This window comes from Myxocyprinus asiaticus, chromosome 15 (genome assembly GCF_019703515.2).
Source record: "Myxocyprinus asiaticus isolate MX2 ecotype Aquarium Trade chromosome 15, UBuf_Myxa_2, whole genome shotgun sequence".
Taxonomy (NCBI): domain Eukaryota; kingdom Metazoa; phylum Chordata; class Actinopteri; order Cypriniformes; family Catostomidae; genus Myxocyprinus; species Myxocyprinus asiaticus.
In genome coordinates, this window is record NC_059358.1 from 18,905,004 (window position 1) to 18,916,719 (window position 11,716).

Consider the following 11,716-nt stretch of genomic DNA (forward strand, 5'->3'; position numbering starts at 1 on the left):
GTAGTTGCTCTGGGAGGTTTGCTTGGTCAGGGAGCTGATGGGCTTAGCCTTTGTGCTTGTGTCAATTTCTCCCATCAGCCTGTTTCAGATATGCATTCAGACCGAAGGCCAGATTCAATCAAAACTACTGTAACATTTCTGAAGTTTTGTGCTCAATCGTTGTGGAACAAAACACCTATCAATAATGAAATATTTTGTTTCAGTTCAGCTGTGCTGGTTCTGTGAGTATTGCAGGTTAATTGGATTTGGTCCCAGATCTTGTTCAACTCATAGTTGCTTTTCGAGGACTGTACCGATTGCTGAGTAACACAATCAATAATATGCCAATTATTGTGTTACCTTAAGGTGTGTGTGTGTGTGCGTGTGCATGCAAGAGTGGAGTTTTTTTTTTTTTTTTTTTTTTTTTTTAAGTCTCAGACATTTGTTTGATACTACAAAGAATTTTTGTAATTTTTGAGAGGAGACTGTTCAGTGAAATACACATCTCTTTCTACCCCACAATTAAATCAATTAAACAGATGAAATGTCAATTTAGCATTGCATGTTGTGTTTTACTGTGGTTTGCCTTGCTTGGCTAATTGAAGAATGAGCAAGAAAAGGTTATGTGGACATTTTCTGTGACACCAAAAGCATCTGTCTACACAAACTAAATGACAAACCTTAATTGTTTATGTTTCTTAAACTGTTCTTACTTTTGGTCTTGTCTATTAGTGAAATATCAGATGTTGAAGATTAGCTCTGTAGTGGAGGCTTGAACTTATGTTTGTCCTCTGCCTATGTTAAGTGTGAAAAGTTTAAATCTAAATATCCTACTGTATTGTAAATTCATTGATTTACATTTTGCAATAGATAATTTTTGCAAATAAGATATTTTTTGTTTTATAAATCATTTAACAGAGAAAATGTATTTAAGAAAAAAAAAAAGAGACCATGTCACTTGCTTTATTCAGCTGTATGTTTAATGCAGCCTTTAATAAAGTGAATGGTATGTTTGTAGTCAGGTGGAAGAAAACAGAGGCTACCTCACTCATATTTACATGGAGTTCAATAAAAAGGAAAACAACTGCTGCCTCTCGTTGAAAAACTAGGTTTAACTTTTGTCTAGAGATGAGACTTGATGAAATTAACCACAGATTTACATTTACTGTGGTTACCTTATTATTTGTGCCACAGGGATAGCTAGAACGTGCAACTGTTTCCTTTTATATTTAATTTTCAGATACACCTGTAAAAAAAAAATGTAATGAGCTTTTTCTGCCATCTAGTGGTTGAATACCCATGCTTTAATTTAATGCAAAGACTTTTTAAATATATCTATATACCAAGTGTGTGTATATATATATATATATATATATATATATGTATATATATATGTATATATATATGTATATATGAGTCAAGCTGTTATCTTTGTTTGGACACTTACCCAACAAATGAGGATTGTAACTAAAGTTTTTTAAATTATTTTGAAGTAATGCTGAATATACTTTATCACCCTATAACACCATTTCAAATATATTTGCCATTGCTGGACCGAGAAGATCAATTCTGATTTTTCTTTTTTTTTTTCACCAGTCTTATTTTAAATAAAAACATGTTAAGTTTAAAATGTAGGCTAAATGAATGGATGAGAAAATGCTTTTAGATTGTGCATTAAAATAGCCTTTATTTGCATTGTAACTACTATAATGGTTCCTTGTTTCTTAACAATGGCACAAACAAGATCTTTCACTGGATTTCTTTGAAGGAAAGGAAATGCCATGGGGTAAATGCAGCCATGCATCCCCTCATTATTATAAACACACCAGCCGTTCAAAGTATAACAGGTCTTTGTCTGCGACAGAATCAGTTGTTCAGGTGGTAGAATCTGATCTCAGGTTTATTTCCACCTAGGTGATCAAATCAAAGACTTAAAAAATATCTCGAAAAAATGCTGAACTTTTCTCTCCAGCAGGAAAACAGAATAACAAAATGTATTTGCTTCATTGTGCTGATGTTTTTTTTAAAATAACTGGGCCTGACCAACCTCTCCTTAGAAACTTGCTTACCTGAAAACTCTCCACCAATCAAAACTGGACTGCATTTCCTTTCCATCAAAACATAGCATAAAATGAATATGTTGTTAAGGATTCAAAACATTTGTCTATTTTATTAATCTCCAAACAGCAAACATTTTCTCAGTCCCATTTAAATATTCTTTTACAAGTGTCTTTGCTGGTTTCTCAGGACCCCCTCTCTTGTGCCCCTTTACCTGGTCATCTGTGACACTATTGTCCACTTCACTTTCTGTCTCCAGATCAGTGATCTGCACTGCTATAAAGCCACAAATGACACATGAGCACTCATCAGAAGGACATCGCCACACAATATGAAGCTGTAAGTAGTCCAACTCTACAGGTTTGTTTTTCTCCCTAAGATAAGTTTAGTTAGCATTTTCAACTGTGCTTAAATATTTAGGGCTGTTTTATGATTGTTGAAAAATTAATGATATTTGAATGGTGAAAGAATGGCAAAAGAGCTCCAAAATGATAACATGTTTATTTAACACCGACATTTAGAAAGTGTTAATTGTAATTTTCTCTCTCATTCATTCTCCTCCCTGGCTCAGAATTGACAGATCGCTGACTCTTCTAGTCTTTATCAACGCTGTGTATTCAGCGGCTATGAGAGGTAAACTTAAAAAAAAAAAAAAAGAAAAAGAAAAAATGTGTTACTTGCATAAATTTGAAAACTCAGCCCTGTTTTCTGAAAGATTTGAAACGTGTTTCAGTTTTAGGCAATGTTTTGCACCTTGTTGGTGTGTTTGTTCATAATTTCATGACCTAAAAATCCTCAGTGTTAACTACCTGGACTTTACACAATCAATTGTGTGTTATGGTATCTCAGAAATGATGTTAAACAAAATTATATGTAATGGACTTTGCTTGTCTATCTTGTAGAATTATTTGTCAAATTTGTATGTCTGTCTCATGATATGCCTTGGTATTACAATCGTATTTCTTTAGAAGGGGGTCAGGATTTGTTACATTTTCTGAATGGTGAGCTCTTCCCTTCTGCAGCAAGAATAGTTTCAAATTCATGCTAAAATTAGTTAATTTATTCCCCATTTGTATGCTCTCTTTTTAGACGCCTTTGAAATTACTCAGCCTCCTGACTACCTCGAACCAACAAAACTCTCAGGTCTGTAACTTGTAGATTTAGTGTGACTTTTTGAACCTTTTGCATGGAAGTCAAGGAAAGTGCAATTAATACTGTTGTAGGATCTTAAATTGTTATTTTTGTTTATTGACTATTGAAATGACTATTAATAGTCATGCCATTGGTTGTTCGTTTCTGACCTCAGAGCTATCTGCGTAACCCTAAAAGGTTGTAATGTTGTATAAAATAAAACTGTCTCTTCCTTTCAGACATTGTCTCTTCCTTTGTAGATACAGAGAAGATTCTAGAACCTGCAGGTCCAACAGCAGGTGAGTGCTGAGACATTGGAGTTAAAAAGCAGGCCATCAGCGAAACCATGATCATGCATAGATTGATTTAATATTCAACCCTGTGTGTTTACTTGAGATTTGATTCAAGTAATTGCTGAGATTGGATTAAACATCCTGTGTCTTTGTTCTCTTCCTGCAGAATGTAAAGCCCCAGAAATAATTGGTAATTTTGCTGGTATGTTAATATGAGATTTGTTTGTTCACAAATAGATTAGTTGGCATTTTTAGACTGGACATTTTTCTAAAAATGGCCTTTTTGTAATTTAGAGGTTTCCAAAACAACTCCCAAACCAAACTCAGTTGAAATTACAGGTAAATAAACATAAAATGACTTTTGAATGTTGAAGAATTTTGTCTCTTTAATTTTTAATTATACATATGACCTTTCGAACATGTCTGTAATTATCCTTAGGCATTGCAGAAGAGAGATCCACTGAGAGCAGCAACTCAGGTGATCATTCAAGTAAAACACATCTGGAAGTGTTTATATACTGTTAATATAATTTTAAATGTATTTATATTTTTCAATAGACAGCAGATTAGCTGACAGAACATCAGCAGAAGACAGCAGAGGTACAGGCCTATAGTACATTCATTCTATATAGACTACATCTTTTATTTACAGAGCCTGTTAGATGATAAAAGACTGATATTGGCCAATTTCAAGTTTTTAGGCCATTTAAAAACAACAACAAGAGAAACACTCCAGCCTACAAAGGATATATCATTTAATTCAATAATACTTCAACTTGAAATGTTAACTAAAACTGCATATGGTTTGTTTCAGAGGTTGAAAGATACAATAGGTCACGGCTGAGGACCACACTCATGGGTACGTTGCTGGATTTTATGCGATTGTTTGTTTAGTCTGTCTTAAAATGAGTTTTATCTGCTGTACTTCATCACAACAGAGACCAGCAAAGCATTACGGGAACGTTACGAGAATTCAGCAGGTGAGAAATAGTTCCATTTGTGCCACGTGCCATTCGTTCTATTTGCAAACATTTCAAATGATGTGATATCAGTGTTGAATATGATCTTGGGCTCCTCTTAATAAAGAGAGTATGAGTACAGACAGAACTGACATGGACACAGAGGTGACTGAAGACAGTAAAGAAGCAGGTATTCTTATGAAGATGGCAAAGTGATGTATCTCTCTGTCTGTCTGTCTATATGACGATTGATCTATCTGACTACTTAATAACATATTTTTGTTTACTGAATGTATACATCATCTAAACTGTGCAGAGATGGACGTTAGTAGTCAAGAAATGGACAGACCAGAGGAGAACGGGAGATACCGAAACCAGAAAATGATAGGAAAATACAGTGCTGAAATGACAGGTGCACCTGATACTGAGAAATACCAGCAAGAAAGCAACAAAAGAGCAGTAGATTTAGACAGTCCAGAGGTTATGGACAACCCTGACAGAAAAGACCTCGATGCTGACAGTGAAGAACATTCTGCAGGACTTAGAGCAAAACTAAACTATGCTGCTAACCATGCCACACTGAATGATAGCAGGGAAATTATTGATCAGAACCCAGGATGCATTGAAACATCTGTTGAACATCCCATGGAAGAGAACAACAGTCTGGATGTCCGTAATGTGGACCAGGAAATCCAAAAGGACACAATGAGCTATCAGAACCAGCTGAGGAAAATATGTCCCAGCAGGAGAGTGAGAGTGTCCAACAACCCCAAAGGACAGCTGGATTTTGATAGTCCAGAAAGAGTGAACAGTGAGCTTTTGGACAAAGACAACAGCGGTGAGAGGCTGGAAGGACATGCGTCAGTTACTCTGTAGAGATTTGACTTGATTTTTTTTTTTAGCAGTATGGCTATTTGATTATTGATAATTTTTCATTATATCTTTCATGGAATAGTGTTTGGGATTAAATAGCTAAAAATAGTGATGCTACTTTACTACATTTAGTGAAAAGAAGTTGATGTATTTTAGTGAATTTGTTCGTTTGGACAGTTCATTTCAATCAACATGTTATTAAAAAAAAGCGATTCAACGATTCAGTCGCTACACAGCATTTAATGTCTTAGTTTTGGTTGCAAAATATGAATGTTGCTGAATGTTGCAAATCTGTTATATAAATACAAATATTATTTAGAGTAAATATATCTGTTCAGATATTGTATCATGAGTTCACTGGCTCATATCATCTTTAAAATAATAAAGTAAACAGATCTGACGTGTCGTCAGAAGTGCACGTGACTTGGCTCGAGCTCCAAGGTCCCCTTGGAGTATCAGATTAAAACAATAAATTAATAAGATCATTTAGTAATAATAAATGCTAAAGGTGTTTAGAAATAAATGGGGAAATGGGGAGGAGGATGTCGGAAGAATGGTCACCGGAGTGAGGTAACCTGCTGAGATATATTTGAGACATCACTGTCAGGACTTTTCTACTCTCAAACTTACATTTGTAGCTTCATTTAATTCTGTCACCCTGATTAAGGTCCTCATTGTTTAAACCAGATAAATAGGCCTAATGTTTGAATGAATACAATGCTACTGAGAATATATTTAAAAAGATATTGCTCCATTAAACAGCTTTCGTGTTGTTAGCTACTTTTTAGCTTGTAGTTTAGCTAACTACTTTTTTCTTGATGAACCTACACCGTTTTAAACACTGTCCTACATGTGCAATCAATACACACTTATGTTCCATTCATTCCACTTAAATGATTTGCGTTCCATTTCTTTTAAAATACAAATGTCCGTATTTTAAGGGATTTAAATGACTTTTTTTTTTAGGGCAGAAGTCAGCAATGGTTATTTTTCTGCACAGAACATCTTGTTGTGAGAGTATCATTGATTTAACACAGTTAAATGATTAAATCTGTCAGCATGCAGCTTTAGACAGACAAATAGAGAGTATTTATCAGTTATGACAAGACAGCTCACGGCTCTGCAGACGCAACGGTGATGAGTGTGTCTAATATTTCGGCCAGATCCACCTTTCCTATCCGTTTATCAGGCAGAGCCCCCTCTCTTCTCCATTTATCATATAGATCTCATCCCCAAGGCTGCTTATTTGTTCTCCGGTGTTGCTTTTGGGTAGTTTTCACGATCAGTATCCAATAGCGGATCAACTTTCTGCAAGGGGCTCCAGGTCCCTTTGGCTCGATGGCGTCCTGTTGGGGTCATAAATCATGCAGTCTCTCCACTATGGCAGACTCCATCAACTCTACCAGGCCTCAGAGAGTCTTTTTCAGACTCGTAATCATGACAGAGATGTCAGCGTGTCTAAGGAGATTTACAGGTGATTCTCACTCAAAGCAGTTGTGAAATTACAGCTCTGTTCACAGCTGCATAGCAGGTCTATCGATCTCCACACAACAATATTGGTGGTTATTGAAGATACATTAATCTACAAAAAGACCATCAAACCACAACAAATCCCCCTGAATGAGAGAAATGGATCATATGAAGCAAAATTTCCTATCAAGCCATTATGAAAAGCGTCATATTGGAAACCATTTAAATTCTTGCTGACCTTGTAAAAACACTGAAGAGATCTTGCACTGATGGCAATCAACCAGTTTTAGGAGTCATACTGTATGTTGTCATCTAGTTCGGTTTTACAGCGATCATTCCCACGTGTGGAAGGTGACAAGGGGCAACTGATTGAACAGCAAAACCAAAGAATTAATCATTGCTCTAAAGATTTTTACAATGACGTAAATCTGTCACTCCCTGACATTCAAACTGGTTACAGAGATACAAAGATAATTATTCCAACCTTCTTACACTGCGTATGAATTTCCATACGTATACAATATGTAGTAGATTTGATGAATAACTTTTCGATCAATGAAGTACGTTCTTTTGTCATGCAGGTGTATATCCGACGTGTTGGTATTGTGTTTTGACCCGGATGTTCTTTGACCTATGATATATGAACAACTACTGTAAAAACAATATGCTCAGATGTTGATTAAACAAGCACAATTTAATCATGAGAAAAAACTTTTTTTGGTACCTAAAACACTCGTCAGCCATTTTTAGTTTGAATGCAATAGGTCTTCTGAGTGTTGTTCACCTACTGTTTCATGATAAATAGTAAGTTTTCGGACATCCTACTTTGACTTACTGCTGGTTGCCTACTGTGTAGCAGGGAGGCACAAATATTCATATGCAGGGATATATTTTACCTTGTGCAGACTTGTTTCCTTAGAGCATCACCTTCCAACACCATGAAACTGCTCAGGACAGGGATGTTGTATCATTATGCATCTTGTGTGCATTAAATATCTAGACATTTAACATCTCTAGAAAGATCTATTACTATATTGAAGCCTCAGGGGAAACCCAGTGCAGCGCCAATGTCTAATGTCTAAATATGTGCCTTTATGCATGGGTATTTTATATTTGAAGCTGTATATCCAAAATAGCAGAAGAATCACAAGTATTAACCAATTTATAGCCCAAAAATAGCTTTAAAAAAGACATGTGGATTTTTTTATGGGTCAAGTGCCCTATCCCTATCCAAGAACACCAACCACATTGCTCAAAATTCTTTAGATTCCTCATTTATGGGGGTTCTGTCATGGGACTTGAGGCTCATAAAAACAAGTGCTTCCCTGAGCACCATCAGCACACAATGTCTAAATGTTCAAATCCTTCTCAGCCACAACAACATTTTGTCCATTTAACCAATATCAGTCATATTAGTGCTTTTTCACTCTCTTTTCCTCTCTAAAAGAACAGGCAATATATATATATATATATATATATATATATGTATATATATTGCCTGTATATATATATATATATATATATATATATATATATATATATATATATATATATATATATATATGTTTTAGATTTTGAAGATTATTTTTGTTTTGTCATTTGTAATAAACTTTGGCAATTTCATTAGTCACATCACATCCACAACTCAGGTGATTAGCTCAAAAAGTTCTGTGGTCCCATGAGCAAAAGTGGCAGATTTCAAATTGCACACTGCCATCGAAATGAAAGGGAATGCTAATGGATAGTTTTCTCCAGGTATTATTGACCTCCTTGAAAAACTGCTTAAAGTTAAAGGAATATTCCGGGTTCAGTTGTGTTAAGCTCAGTTGACCGCATTTGTGGTATAATGTTGATTTAGAAAAAAGGAGAGTATAACTGCACAACTCAAAAACATATGCTCATTTATTTATTTTACTAACGTTTCGGCAATCAGCCTTTTTCAAGGTATGATGTATAATGTTGGTTACCACCAAAAATTATTTCGACCTGTCCCTCCATTTTCTTTTTTTTTTTTTCTTTTTTTTTTTTATATAAAGTGAGGGACTTAAAATGGAAGTAAATGGAGCCAACTTTTTAAAGGATTTAAAGGCATAAATGTGAAGCTTATTATTTTATAAAAGCACTTACATTCATTCTTCTGTAAAAACTTGAATTATTTTAGCTGTAATGGGCCCTACTGCAAATGCAATTTTTGTGAAGGACAAAGTTAATTTTTATCCTAATCAACATGATGCCACAAATGCTGTCGATTAAGCTTAACTTGAATTAAACTTGTTATATTCCTTTAAGATACAATTACATATTCTGGATCATGTTTCATGGAAGTAGTAAATGTGTGTACATTCCCTCTGGTTCTTTTGGATGATCACAGAGTCTGCTTGATACACTTTAGCTTTTCATTGGAAAGCTGGTAACTGCACATGTTGAGGAAAGTTTCATGTTCTGAATTTATATACATGGAGATATCAGCCAGTTGGCTCTGCTTACAAAACCAACGAGTGACCACTTTCGACAGATATATGCACTTTAGACAATACATCAAAAGCAATTTTTCTCCGCTGGATTTTCAAAAAACCCAATAAGAATTATAAGACTCTGATGAAACATGAAATACTATGATGAAGACTTTATGGTGACAGAGCTGATGGCTTTATTGATAATCTAATAGAGTCTCTATTACATCTTTGCATTGTTTAAGACAGAGGCTCCAAAACCAAAACTTGAGTATGTATGAATGACTGAAGCTATGTTTGAGGTCTTGTCCCATGACTGCTGATAGCTGACCTTCTGCCAATGAGTCTGGTTCTTCTCAAATGGCTGAAATCTTCCGGCTCTGTGTCCAGGACCCCTGCGGCCCCCGATGCAATTTGTCCTCAGACCCAACACTGAACTGCACACCAGATCAGCCGTGTGAGTGAGCGTGTGCGTATGTTCACCATGGAGAGCTGTTTCTGTCTAAGTGGAATGAGAGGCAACATGTGTGACCACTCCATGTCTGGCTGCAGTCTCTCTGGGAGGAAGTGGGGTTTTATTCTGCAATGGCTTTTCCAGGCAGAACAGTGAATGCGAAGGAGATGCAGAGGGAGAAAGGGGTGAGGGAAGAGAGAGAAGGGAGGTGGTAGATGGGAAAGATGAAAAGTTCTGGCTTTTGTTGGAGACTAATTACATCCACTACTCATACAGCCCCCACAAAAGAGCTCTTCATTTGGGGTCTGTCAGAGGAAAAAAAAAAACTGTAATTCCAGAGATTAAATGATGGGTATAATGCGTGTTTGTGTGTCTGTGGTGGCAGGGTGGTATGCAGGGGGTCTGTATGTTTGTGAATGCATGGTAAAAAATTCTATTCCCAGAATCCCTCTCCAGTAAAATAGCTGCAGTTGTTGCAGTGTTGGGGAAGCTATTGTGAAACTGTAGCCTCTCAAGCTACAAGCTATTTATAATATAAAGTAGTCTGACTCCAATCAAGATACCATTTGAAAAGTATAAAAAGTGGTTAGAAAACAAAATTATTATTGGTGTTACTGATTCATTTATTTGAATTCAGAACAGTCTTTTTATGGCACAAAAACAATCAGTATTAGGATAACAGCATTAAATAGCAATATATCAATTTACACAAAATACCAATAAAACTTGAAAACATCCCAATTTATAAATAATTTGAAAACATAGTGATGAATAGCAAGGTTTAACTAAATATTATGTTATTTTGTCAAATTCTTTTTAATAAATATTATAATAGCCTATTTTTTGTATATGGCTACAAAAAAGAAGACATATAATGCCACGCAGGGGTCTGCGAATCGTGAATCATTTGTTTGGCCTGTTTCAAATAAAGGAATGGTCCGAACGATCTGATTCACTAAAATGAATCTGACTCCCCAGTGCTTCATATGAGACTGGACATAATAGGCGAGCGTGTTTGATTATTTACTCAGTTTGCTAAAATGATAGTTACAAAAAAACAAAAAACAAAACTGTGATGTTGCATTTTGTTACGGTACACTGTCTTCGCTCTGTTTTGCAAAACAGCTGAGCTACTGTCATGTTACATGTTCCTCTGGAAATATATTTAAGGTAGGAGCATCACTGCTTTTAGTTATTTTTCAGAATGTTGCTAATTAAATAATCTTATAAATATCTTCATGCCTATTTGATTTTCATACCCAGCATCTAAGCTCAGCAGCTTTTCTTTAATTTAATTTTTCCTTCCATTTAAAACTGCCAAACCAAAATTGAAATTAAGTCAATGTGGCAGTAATACAAAACTATATTTAATAAATATTTTTGAAGATTCAGGCTCACACTGTAGCTTTGCCTTTTTGCTGCTTGAGTGCAACATTTTGACACACATTTGGAGAAAGAGCTGTCTTAGAAATAGTTTTCACTTAGTTATGGTTTTAATTATGTTATTAATAGTGTTTCTCTGCTGAGAATGCATTTAAAGCCAAGGAATAAATTGTCTGTGAAACCAGCCCTTAGGTGATGTGTGTACTTTTTTACCATTCCCATCTTAATGCAAAGACAACTATAAGCAATGCATATATTTCCCTGACAAATTGTATGCTGCGGTGCTTCCAAATCATTGCTCTGTTTGTTTTAGCATCCCACCAAGCCTGGCACAGCAACGTTGCCTCAACTAATGGTGTAAGTCTCTGCAGGTATTATCTGTTCAGTGACTAATGGCAGATGGGGGAATGTTTTTGAAACCTGTCTGAAAACAGTCATTATTTTTGTAATTGCATTTGGCAATGCTAGTGGCACAGAAAATGACACTTTATCTTTAGATCTCTCTACTGATATTAGCATTATTAAATGAGCATCTACAATTTAAACTACACTACCTTCTCTTTAAATGGACTCTTTCTGAAGAATATTTAGTCTAAATTGCATTTAATGCCTTTAATCTTTTTTTGTTTTTAAACTAGGAAAAACAGGGGTGGTGTTACTTGT

The 11,716-nt window shown here is 35.4% G+C and overlaps 1 protein-coding gene across 5 annotated transcripts; it reads left to right on the plus strand.

The window, feature by feature from the left end:
- Positions 1 to 1,199: 1,199 nt before the first annotated feature.
- Positions 1,200 to 6,131, plus strand: zgc:194210 (uncharacterized protein LOC794982 homolog). Of its 5 annotated transcripts, none has more exons than XM_051718602.1 (13): positions 1,200 to 2,376; positions 2,609 to 2,670; positions 3,006 to 3,038; positions 3,127 to 3,180; positions 3,408 to 3,467; positions 3,628 to 3,663; positions 3,756 to 3,800; positions 3,901 to 3,939; positions 4,020 to 4,061; positions 4,276 to 4,320; positions 4,400 to 4,441; positions 4,548 to 4,610; positions 4,737 to 6,129. In XM_051718602.1, exons 1-13 carry the CDS (start codon positions 2,369 to 2,371, stop codon positions 5,294 to 5,296), a joined length of 1,089 nt encoding a protein of 362 aa, XP_051574562.1. In that variant the 5' UTR covers positions 1,200 to 2,368; the 3' UTR covers positions 5,297 to 6,129. The 5 variants fall into 5 exon arrangements, with proteins under 5 accessions (XP_051574562.1, XP_051574563.1, XP_051574566.1 ...); XM_051718603.1 differs by having other exon boundaries at positions 3,429 to 3,467; XM_051718606.1 differs by lacking the exon at positions 4,548 to 4,610 and having other exon boundaries at positions 4,737 to 6,131.
- Positions 6,132 to 11,716: the final 5,585 nt, after the last annotated feature.

Excerpts from the sequence above, each read along its gene's own strand:
- zgc:194210 (XM_051718602.1), top strand. Across the intron at positions 2,671-3,005 it reads GTATTCAGCGGCTATGAGAG|AAGGGGGTCAGGATTTGTTA; the intron begins GTAAACTTAAAA and ends GTATTTCTTTAG. Across the intron at positions 3,664-3,755 it reads AATAATTGGTAATTTTGCTG|AGGTTTCCAAAACAACTCCC; the intron begins GTATGTTAATAT and ends TTTGTAATTTAG.